General features: G+C 32.0%; 1 protein-coding gene across 1 annotated transcript; it reads right to left on the bottom strand.

The window, feature by feature from the left end:
• Positions 1-8,143: 8,143 nt before the first annotated feature.
• LOC134723210 (uncharacterized) lies at positions 8,144-9,355 on the bottom strand. The gene has a single exon (XM_063586837.1). It carries the CDS (start codon positions 9,130-9,132, stop codon positions 8,167-8,169), a length of 966 nt encoding a protein of 321 aa, XP_063442907.1. The 5' UTR covers positions 9,133-9,355; the 3' UTR covers positions 8,144-8,166.
• Positions 9,356-12,532: the final 3,177 nt, after the last annotated feature.

The following is a 12,532-nucleotide window of genomic DNA, read 5'->3' as shown; positions in this document are numbered from 1 at the left end:
GTTAGACAAATAAACTTTCGAACGCGTAGCGTGAGAAGTTTATTTGGCTAACGAGGAAGGCGTTGCTATAAATGATTTGTGACATGAATGACACGCCCATGACAGTCCGTGCAAAAATAACACGTTTGGCGCGAAAATCTATCAAAGCGCATGATTCTGAAGGAAGCGATGATGGCAGACACAATCTCTCTACCCTTAGAGTCTCTACCAGATTGGCTTGAAATTGAAAATGTAGATACGGATGATTTGGTTCTCTCTCAGGTGTGTATTATTTTTTAAATTGAAATAAAATGATTTACGCTAATTATTGTCATATTGAGACACGGACCCCCCTTTTTTTGCCAAAATGTTAAAAAAAAATGTTTTTATTTTTCCATATGTACAATTTACTACAATATTAAACTGATACCAAGTCCTAAAAAATAATAATCAGTCGATACCATGCCTTTTTCTACTATCTACAAGATCCCCAAGCGAAAATATTTGTTTTTACCTTGGGGCCCCAAAAAGGGAAGTTAATGTTCAAAATGCATGTGCTTCTAATCGTGAATCGGTAAATTTTTACTGTGATGTGATGTCATTTATATGCCCCAGATTGGACCTTTTTTTTGGAAATATAATTATTTCATTCTCTTGAAACGATTTTTACTATTTTGCAGGTTCTTCAAGAAGTCGAGGAAGACATGTCGTTAGCCAATGCGTCGGAAACAATAGAGGAGAATATTAGACTGTCGCAAATTCATTCAAATATGGAACCATTTTATAACTTGAGTGTATCACAGGCTGTGGATTACTACCACTTGGGAACATTTGAGCTAGGAGATAATGGGTAGAACGGGACACAGATCAAATGCTGTCCGAACCTACAAAACTTCAAATGAAACAATACAGAAAAAGGTTTCAAATGTGCTTAATCCTCCTCGAGATGCCACCGAAACTGCAGAAGTATCCTTTTTCGAGGAAAATTCTAGTGATGAACCGACTACTGAAAATACGAGTGTGTTAGCCACACCACCGATGAAACGTCAACGGACCACACCAGAAATGCTTAAAGACGTTACAAATACTAAAGGGGTTGTTCAATTTTCAAATTGCAACTTCAACTTTCACTAACTAAGCTCTGCATTTGAACAAAATTTCATTTCAATATGTAATGATCAATTTTAGGTTTATGTTTCAAAAGTACAAAGAAAATTTGTAAAAAAAAATCGGTTCTATTTTGAAAAAATTAATGCGTAGTCGTTTCATTTTTTTGGTTGTCTGTCTGGCGGAGAAAACCTACACAGATTTAAAGATTTGTATTTTGTTATAAGAATTCTAATAAAATTGACATTTTTGTGTGTGCTTTTTTTGTAGGCGTAATCTTTTCCTAAGGAGGCGGAGCTTACTCGTGCAATATTGGTTAAAGTGTTGTTGGTTATTTCATGGCAGTTTTCCCATTGAGTTATATAGGCCCATGTGACCTTTCATGCAATATTATTTGGTTGCTTCAATTTAGAGCATACATTTTGGTACGTGCTTGTCGTCTCTGTGTTATTCCATGAAAAGATCAAAGGAAAAAAGAAGATTCATGTTACAAGCACGTTATACTTTGCATTATAAAGAGTTTTGTGTCCTATTTCAAAACGATGTTTTGTTCGTCACAATTCAGTAAAATTTGAATAATGTTTAAAAGTTTTGAGCATGATTATCACACAAATAATACAAAAATATTATCAAGAATGCTATAAAGTCTGTTGCGAGAAATTAATTATACACATGATAATTCTTGTAAGTAAGTTTGGTAGCATTGTATATAAGTGATTAAAGGAGCGTTACCCAGTCAACGCATTTTCAATAAAAGTTTAATCAATATATTAATAAATTTAAATTTAGATGAACAATGAACATGACACTTAAAATATTCAAATTATTCTTAATCTGCATTTCATGTGTTAGTTTCCCTTTTCATATGAGATTTTACACTTCAATACTAATAGATATAAAATCCATCATTTTTCAACATAAGAACAAGTCCGGAAAATGACAGATATAATACATTTGTTTGAATTGCTTGAGCTTTAGATTTTCCATTTTACATTAATTTTGCTAAGGGACTTTCCTTTTAAAATTTTCTTCTGAGTTCGATATTTTAGTTGTTTTACTTTTGTATATAGTGGGTGATATGAATGATGTGACATCCGTATTGTTTGTAAAATTAAAAGGATCACTCTGGGAAGGGTTGCCATGATTTGATTCGTTGAAACAAATATGCGATGTGAAAAGGTTAATTTAACCCACCTAACGGTTGTGTGTCTGTTCCAAGCTAGAAAAGTTATCTTTGTAGAGAAAATAATAGACTATATCATTTATATACAAATTCCAAAACTAACTAGCTAAATACCATTTTATATTAAAATGTCAAACATTTAGTTAAATCCGAGAAAATATATACCAAACAAAATATTGCAGAAATCCATCTACAAACAAACTTATCCAATTTTTTTATTTCAGAAATATTAAAGTATTGATTAAATAAGGTATATTTTTTAAATCAACAAAAACAAATCATAACTTAATAGGGCTCTTCACGGTTAGTTCGGCCATATTGGATAGGGGCAGATTTTTAAGAAAGAGGTGGAAAAGTATGTAGGTATGGGATATCCTATGTGTGTTTCCATGCAACTGCTCTGTTTTATTGATGTTTTTCTGTATTTTTTTCACCATTTTTACCTCCATTATGAAAATCTGCCCCCTAACCAATATGGCCCTATTGTATTACTGTATATAGTATTTTTTTCTTACTTTATTTAGATATATCATTTACCACTCGTATTTCGTATTTTGTATTTCGTATTATGTATTATATTTTATTTCATTCTCTATATAATTATTAATATATTATGTAACTTGTGTTAAAAATGTTAAGAAATTGAGGTGTGAGTGCCAATTAGACAACTCTCCATCCAAGTCACAATTTATAAAAGTAAACATTGTAGATTAAGATATTATTAGTTTCATAGTGTGTTAGTGACCCCGTATATACCGTATTACGTCACTAGCACACTATGTAACGAATTTATCTTACCAACTATCTTAACGTGTAAAATTTAGACTAGTAACCTATCAAAATGAGCAAGTCTTCAATACAGTTAGCATTAACCTAATTTAGAAACTTATTTCTTTAATCCTACAAAAACAGAGACCAACAATGACAACTTGTTAGATTTAAATGTGTTCTATGAATTTCTTTCACTTTAGCATCACTGTCTCTCGAAACCTTTAAGATTTTTTTTCAGGACTGTTTTGCTTTTCTAAAAGGACGTAACACTTCTAACCGTGTATGAAATAAGCCCCGCCTCTTTATTACCATATATGAAATATAAGGTAACGTAACTCCACTACTAACCGTGTATGAAATAAGCCTCGCCTCCAAACTGATCTAATATAAAATATACACGGTTCCACAAGGACGCTTTTAACCATATTAAAGTCATAAGAAACGAGTGACCGGTGAAAAATAATGTTCTTCCAATTCTTGAACCAATGCATACAAACATCATAAACTTAGTCTTCTGTGCTCGAATTTATCATTTTTTTCGTGTAAATTTCGTATAATCGTCAATTTTGTTTTCAATCGGTCAGTGTTGTTGTGAAAATATGGCAGGTAATTAAAGTTCGTGTTTTAAAGCCGAAGTTTAACGATTGTCACCTGTTTGTCAACAATTGACGAAAAATAAACAGAAAAGCATGGAAATTGAGCACGTGTTTAACATGTAAATTCAGATAATAGTTTATTTTAAGAACATCCATGCGTATTGTGGTCACCGGATTTTTACGAGATGGGTCACCTTGCATACGGAAAATATGTCGGGGGAATTGCTTAGTTTAAACATATTTTATTGTCTAAATATACAATAGGATTGGATACAAGTTATAACAACTTAAGATAATCCTCTCCATATAAGTACAATATACAAAATTTCAAGATGACAGCAATTAAATATTTCAGTACAATATGAAAAATATATACAATTTTATATTATGTTTAAACAGTATAACAGTTGGATACGAGTACATTTTAAGATACAGCAATATTAATCAAAGAATCTTTTTGTATGGCGTATATAACTATGTACATTTCTGAAAAGGATTGTGTTTTGTTCAACAGTAATTTCGTCTGTTCCAAATAAAATATGTTCTATAGATATACCAGCTAAGTGTTGAATGTTTTTAAAGAGCTGATTTCTAAAGTTTATGTAGAGTGGACATTCTAAGAAAAAATGAATCGAATCTTCTAATGGACACCCACATTCACAACTGGGGTCATTTACTAAATTAACTCTGTATAAATCAGCTTTTAAAGGACTACATCTGTGTCGTAATTTTGTATGTAGTATATTTTCTATCCTGTTTCCAAAGAAATAATATTTAGGTACCAAAAAAGAAATATCATTTCTCCGGATGGTGTTTTTGAAATTTTGAAATGATTGTATGGATCTAATATCTAATGGTAATAAATTCCATGCTCGAATTGAAGAAGGGAAAAAAGATTTCGAAAATATGTCCAATCTACATCTTGGTACTCTATAGTGAGAACGGTTTCTAGTATTATAATAATTATCATCTGCATAATCCGAGATACAATCCATAAGATATTCTGGAACATTATTGTTGTGTATTTTATGAAATAAACATAATTTACGTCTATTTCTTCTAGAACTCAAAGTTTCCCATCCAGTTTCAAAAAGTAGGGATTCTATACTTGCAAATTGCGGAAGTCCAGTAATAATTCTGGCTGCCTCAAACTGCAAGCGCTCAATTTTTTCAGAATCTCTAACACAACATCCATCCCATAGCTCACATGCATATTCTAAAAGTGGAAGTATGTATGCAAGATATATCTTATTAAGATTGTTTCTGTTAAGAATATATTTCAATTTTCTCAGAACAAAAATTTGTTTAGTGGCACTACAGCAAATGTTATCTATATGTACTGACCACTTACAATTATCAGAAAAAGTAACACCCAAATGTTTATGGTCATCGACCTTTTTAATCAATTCTCCATTAAATTTCAAATAAATAGGCTGTGAATCCTTACGGAAATTAAAAACCATATATTCTGTTTTCTGAGGATTAAAATCTACAAGCCATTCTTTTGACCAATCATTTAATGTTTGTAGATCCTCATTTAATCTCCTTTCTATATCTAAAGCATTATTCGAAGAATACATGAGTGAACTATCATCGGCAAAAAGTCTAACTAAACACTGAATTTCATCTGCTATGTCATTTATAAACATCAGAAATAATAAAGGCCCAAGTACTGAGCCTTGGGGCACACCTGCTTTTAATGTTCCAAATGCAGATTCTGAATTTTTTAGAAGTACTTTCTGTCTCCTATTACTCAAATAATTTTCAATCCAACCCAATAAGTTGCCTTTTATGCCATAAGTTTTGATTTTTTCTAATAGACCTTTATGCCAAAGTCGGTCAAAAGCCTTTGATATATCACAAAAAATCATACACATAATTTCTTTATCTTCCATAGCTAAACAAATTCTGTGATAAATCTCAATCATTTGATGAAATGTTGAATGACCAGGAACGAAACCTGACTGGAATTTATACAATAGCTTGTGTTCAAAAATGAAATTAAAAATATGTTTATAAACTATTCTTTCAAAAACTTTACCCACACAACTTAACAATGCAATAGGACGATAGTTTGAAACCATCGATTTATCCCCCTTTTTGAAAAAATTAGCATCTTTCCAGCAACTTGGAAATTTGGAGGTTCTCATTGAACAATTAAATATAAATGATAAAGGTACACACACACAATTAGCAGTATATTTCAGCATTTGATGACTAATACAATCTTCACCGGATGCTTTACCAATTTCCAAAGATTTGAGTATGTCTTTAATCTCATCCTCCGTTATTTCATCAATATCTAAGCTATGTTGGGTGCGAAGTGGTAAATCTGGAGGTGTAACTCCATCATCCGAAGATGTAGAAATATTACAAAAATATGAGTTAAGCAAATCTGCTTTTTCTTTTTCACCAACAGAAATTTCGTTAGTATTTGGATTTATCAACGGAGGAATCGACGTAGAACGACCCATAACTTTTTTAACGAGAGACCAGAATGCTTTCGGGTTTTTGTTTGACTTTTCGTCCAAAAGACCATTAGCGTTTAAGTAAAACTGTTCTTTTGCATGAATAATCATGTTATTTACTTTGTTACGTTGAACTTTAAATTTTTTAGTATTTTGTACAGTTCTAAATTTCCGTAATTTTTTATGAAATCTATCACGTAGTCTAATCTCTTTTCGAATTTCCGAGTTAAACCACGGTTTATCTGATGATCGAATAGTGACAGTTTTAGTAGGTATAGAATTTCTAGCAATTTCTAAATATTTATCTGTGAAAAAAACTGCCATTCCGTCTATGTCGTCTCCAAAAGCAGTCAAAGTAGTTTGCCAATCAAAATTCTGAATATCATGATTAAATCTAGTAAAATCTGCATGTTTATACAACCAAATAGTTCGTGTAAAAAATTTTTCGCTAAAATTCGGAATTCTTAAATATACTTTTGTAGCATTATGGTCACTCATTTGTCTATTTATATCAATAACTTCAGTAAAGGTAGCACAACAATCTTCAGAAATTAAAATTGGATCTAATAAAGTAGCTCTCCCAGATCTGTGATCAAATCTGGTCGCTTCTTTTACAATATTTTGTAAACAAAAAATATTCATTAAATCATTTAAAACATGATTGTGTTCAGTAAATAAGTCAACATTTAAATCACCTGTAATTATAATCTTAGTTGTTTAATTATATGCTTGTTCAATTGAATGTTTAAAATTTGGCCAGAAGGGATGACTTGAACCTGGTGATCGATAAACAGCACAAAGTAAAATTTTGTGTTGAGGAAAATCAATCTCTAGCCATATAAGTTCACCGTTTTCGAATTCTAAATCGAATCGTCTCTTAGTTTTTAGTATTTCAGATACATAAACCAAAACACCCCCGCCAAAACAGTTTCGATCATTTCTATATAATTCCTTATGGTACCCATCCATATGTATATCTTCACTAGAAACATTTTCATCAAGATGACTTTCTGTGATACAAACTATAGAAGAGCCTAAGGCTAGAGTTTCAATGTATTCAACTTTTGTTCGGACACTTCTGGCATTCAAATGAAATATCGAAATTTCGTTTTCATAGGGGCCGGGGTTTTCAGCTACATCATTACAAAGCAATATCAAAAGTAACACGATAAAGGTAAAACTAATATCTACACAAAAGTTACAAAAAGCAAACTTGTAGATATAATCTAAGCTTATTTTAACACTATATAAAACAAATTGAACAAACTGTGAAAACAGCGAAAATGTTTTCACATAATACAACATTTTCTTTTTCAGAACTGAATAACACTTGTAATAAAATGTGCCTGTTGAGATCCTGTATTGAATTAAATCATTACCCATTGTCTATGATACACACATCTGTTATTGATTTATATGTAGGATCTCTAATAGGTAATAGCCACACATGATGACATGTAGATGAACAAGTATGTGTAATAACACACCATAAATACACGATTCTATAATTAATCAAATTTGTACTCGACAATGAAAGAAAAATGAACAAAACAAACAAACATAAGCAAAAACTGTATTTACATAAAGACATTGCGGAAATGTATGAGTAAATTGGTATTAGGCGTACCTTTTTCGAAAAAATAAAGAAAAAAAAATAATAATTGTAAATTGATCTTATCGCATAAGAGTAGTGTCGTTTAAAAAAACAAAAACAAAAAATAAAAATAATTGAAAACATTGGTGGTACTCCAGAAACCAAAACAATTAAATTATCACACCAATCGAGTAGACCCTAGCACACTAACCCAATGACCTAGTTATTGGTCAACACATAAACTGTGTATTATATGTTATTTAAACTGGATTAAGTATTATATTAATATCTCATTTAAGGTAAGTCTATATTTATTACTTGATAGTATTCTTATATGTTCGTTACAAGTATTTAATATGTTATAATCTGAAATAAGTTAACATATGCATATAATTAATATTCTGGATTCATTTTATAACATAGTCAATACAAAAAATAAGTTTTTTGAAAATGTATACTATGTCTTTATTAGTTAGAAAAAAATAATTCACTTAAGTCCTCCATTCCTCCAATAAACTTTTTGGTAGCTTCGGGTGTCTTTTTAGCAAATATACGTCCATCCATCGTCCAGAACGAGTCGATTTCATGTCTTTTCCTAGCATCATTTAACTTTTTCATCAAGTACTGGCGATATTGTGTGAGATCTTCAGTAATAACTGTTTTATCCGGATTATTCTTAAGCTTTCTCTTCTTTTGAAATATAGAGTTCTTAATTTTCCAATTCCTAAATCGACAGATTAACTGGGCATTGCCATATTTGTTTATAGATCCTATTATGTGTGACCTGTCAATATCATCAACTGTTATATCAACATCAAGAAGAGATTTGCATAAACCAACTATCTTATCATCTGTTGAACCAAGCTCGGTTTTCTTCAAGGGAACATTATGAAAACGCAGAGAATTTCGCCTACCATATTGCTGTAGTTCCTCTAGATCAATTTCAATTGAGTCGACTCTACCATTCATTTGCTTATTGCTTTCTTTAAGTTCTGAATTTTGAACCATTAAATCGGAAATTGTTTGCTCTTGTTTCTCTATTTTGGCTTCGAGATTGGAAACATAATTTGACAAAGCACTGTCTACACTAGCTTTAACAACATTAGCAATTAATGGACCGATACATTCAACAAAATCTGGACTAGCAATGGTATGTTTAATAACTTCTGATAGATTGACTGACTGGCCCTCAGTTGTTGTGAAAATAATAGGAGGTTGAGATGGCAAAGTATGTGAAGTACTCGGTGATGTGTTACTTTGTACTACTGAGTCAGTGACAGACTGTGGGTCATCATGATGAGACAAAACTTCTTCCATGACAATGTTATTTTGTAATTGATCGAATTCAGAGTCAGATGTATATTTGCAGAATCGTTTTGGTTCTGGTGTGACTTTCTCAGACTCTAATGTACAGATATTACTTTGGTCCGCCATTATAAATGTTTACTTGTTGTGAGTACATTTAATAGTAACGATAGTCATTATGTTTAAATGTATAATTATTTGACCACCAAATGTTCAAATTTCACTTATTTCTGCATTGAGACACTTTTATGCGGCATTTGTATACAAAAGATCTTTGAATGATATAACACACACCATAATATTTTCGAAAAAGATCGCCTCTGACTTGACTAACCTTCTCCTATTGCCGCCATCTTTTGTGGGAATTGCTTGCTGGAAGGAAGCAATTCAAATAAAGCTTAAGTAAACTTCTTCTAAATATGAATAAATTAAAGAATTTTCTTCAGAAAAAAGTATATGTACATTAGTTTTATAATTAAAACTATCCATTGAGTTATATAAAACATATGCATTATTTTTTTTTAATTGAGGTTTCTTATGACTTTAAAGAATTGAAGATCTTGAACTATTATTGGAAATTGATCACGTTATAGTTTTATCCAATGAAATTTAAGCTCGCGCAAGTCACTTTTGCGCCTCGTGTATAATCTGCGTATTTCTATAAGAAAGCCTGCCGCATAATTTGCAGAAAGAGAAGAAAATGACAGAACTTCCCGATTCATTACATTTTGAGGAAAGCGAACTAATTATAATGGCAGCTGAAATGGAAGACGATGTTCATTTATCACAAATTGCGGCCGAAATAGAGGAAGATATTCAATTATCTCAAGTCGCGACCGTAATCGAAGATGATATCAAGTTGGCAGTCTGATCTCAAGAGATTGAGGCTGACTATTTTGACGATCTGACTATTTTGCAGGCAGCAAATATAATGGTAGTTATTTTAACACTTTTGCAAGCAATGAACGTATATAAGATGTTGAGGGCGAATAGAATTTTGACTTGGGGAGCTTTGAACTTGGTTATTTGGTCCGGGAACCAAATACCAGCAGAGTAGAAAAACCCCATGAACCCAGAGATTAATCGTTTTTCTATGTGTTTCTGATGACGACATCGATAAACTAATAACTTCACAAACCAACCCGAAAACACAAAAGAACACAACGTGGACTATAAAAGTGTTTAACGAATGGCGGGCAGCTAGAAAACAAAACGTTGAAATTACAGATTTGTTGACAATGGATGTTAAAACTGTGGATTATTCGCTACAGAGATTTGTTTTGGAGGCGCGAGAGAAAAAAAACGGGAGACGAATATCCTCTGAAGTCGTTGTTTTACATCGTTTTTTTGGTTTAAAATCGCAAGGACAACAATTTTTTTCATGTTAAGTTCTTTGATGAAAAAGGCGGCACATTTGCACAATTTCGCAAAGTGCTTGATGCCACAATGAAATATTTGCTGGCAAAAGGACTGGGGACTAAATAACAAAAGGCCGACGAAATATCGGAGGAAGATGAGGAAATTTGGTGGTCATCTGGTTGTTTGGACAATCAAATTCAATAACACTTCAATTTTTATTATGCCTGTAAAATGTTTGGCTTGAGGGGTAGGGATGAATTTAAAATAGCCTTCTAAGAAATCATTATTATTTGGACTTTAACTGAGTCATGTTTTTTACGATTTTTAACCGGATTTTTGTGACAAAAATGTCGGTTATTGATTTGGAGATGCTCGGCGGGCGGGCGGGCGGTCGGGTGGTCGGGCGGGCGGGCGGACGGCAATCAAATGTTTTCCGTGCATTAACTCATGAACCGTTCAACCAAAGCTTTTAAAATTTTAATATGTTGTTACTGACACCTAAATGAAGGTCAAGTTCAATAATGGCGATTTTGACTTTTACTGTTCAGGAGTTATGGTTCTTGAAAGATTGAAAAATGGAGTTTTCAGTCGTGTCCGTGCATTTACGCATGAACTTTTCTACCAAAGCTTCCCAAATTTTAATATGTTGTTACTGGTGACAAAATGGAGGTCAAGTTTAATAATGACGATTTTGACTTTTACCGTTCAGGAGTTATGGTTCTTGAAAGATTGAAAAATGGTGTTTCCAGTCGTGTCCGTGTATTTTCTCATGAACCATTCAACCAAAGATTTTTAAATTTTAATATGTTGTTACTGATGACAAAATAGAGGTCAAGTTCAATAATGAAGATTACCGTTCAGGAGTTATGGTTCTTGAAAGATCGTAAAATGGTGTTTCCATTCACGTTGTTGCATTTACTAACGAACCATTCAATCTAAGCTTTTCATATTTTAATATGTAGATACTAATGACAAAATAGAGTTCAAATTTGATATTGACGATTTTCACTTTCACCAAATATCAGTAATGGTTCTTGTGATATTGCCAGGACACACATAAATGTTAATAGATCCAGTTTGCTGTCGTTGTGACAGCCTCTTGTTTGTGTTTACTCTCAGTTTATCACGACTGACGAAAAACTGTATTCTTTACAAGAGTTATCTCCCATCCACCATAAGTTAAGTGAAAATGAAATTCAAAGCGTAAAGCCCCTTAACGTATAGAAAGTGACAAAATCAACCAAATCGAAAACTTCTGTCATCTTCAAGACTTGGTACAGGATTTTTTGTATGTAGAAAATTGTGGATTAAACGTGGTTTTATAGTTAAACTCTCAAATTGCAATATACTCATAAATAAAAGACCATGTAACTGCTTTTAATGAAGATATATATTTTTATCACTTTTCGAAAATGTGCAAATCGTGGTACCCTTCCGTTATACATGTACTAAGTTTATCTACATATATGATTATTTCTTAAAAAGTCGCCATATACACAATATTTGTATTGTTTCTAGTTTTATAATTACATTTTTAGGACCTAGGTGTATGTACAACATTTTTGAGACCTACAGCATCTTAACATGCTTGGTAATGATGGATGCTTTTATCGAAAACCTTTGGCTTTGGTCGGAAATACAATCCGGTATGGAAAGCAGCCGCTTGTTGTAAATAAACTAGAAGGTTAAATGAAAGATTTGTGTCAAAAAGTTGGTTTAACTGGAAATTACACAAATCATTCTAAGAAGAGGACGTGCGCAACAGCCTTGTACAAAGCAGGATTATATAAACAAACAATAATGGATCGTTAAATCCACCAAGTTTTGACACAGTTTATGTTACCCATAATGATTTGGAAGTTAAGGAGTCACCTTTCAGGTGTACAAAACTGGAATCAGTCAACACTGAAACATCCGCAAATTGTCGTGACATTTCAATGCGCCTAAAATGTTTGAATGATATAACTAACGCAAGTGGAACTATAAATTTTATCAACTGCAATTTTTCTTTCACTTAAACATTTATTAAAAGAAAGTTAATTGAATTTTCGCAATAGAACAATTTTTTATTTATTTTTCAAAACTGAAATTTAGGAACTTTTCGGGTTTTTTTTTCAACTAACGGGAACTAGTGAAAAGCATTTTTTCTTAGTTTAAAACATGTTTCTTG

The sequence above is a fragment of the Mytilus trossulus genome, chromosome 6 (assembly GCF_036588685.1).
Source record: "Mytilus trossulus isolate FHL-02 chromosome 6, PNRI_Mtr1.1.1.hap1, whole genome shotgun sequence".
NCBI lineage: Eukaryota > Metazoa > Mollusca > Bivalvia > Mytilida > Mytilidae > Mytilus > Mytilus trossulus.
Note: the sequence above shows the minus strand (reverse complement) of the source record. Positions and strands in the feature narration are given on the sequence as shown.

Coding starts and splice junctions, on each gene's coding strand:
- LOC134723210 (XM_063586837.1), bottom strand. CDS start 9,132: ATGGCGGACCAAAGTAATATCTGTACATTAGAGTCTGAGAAAGTCACA.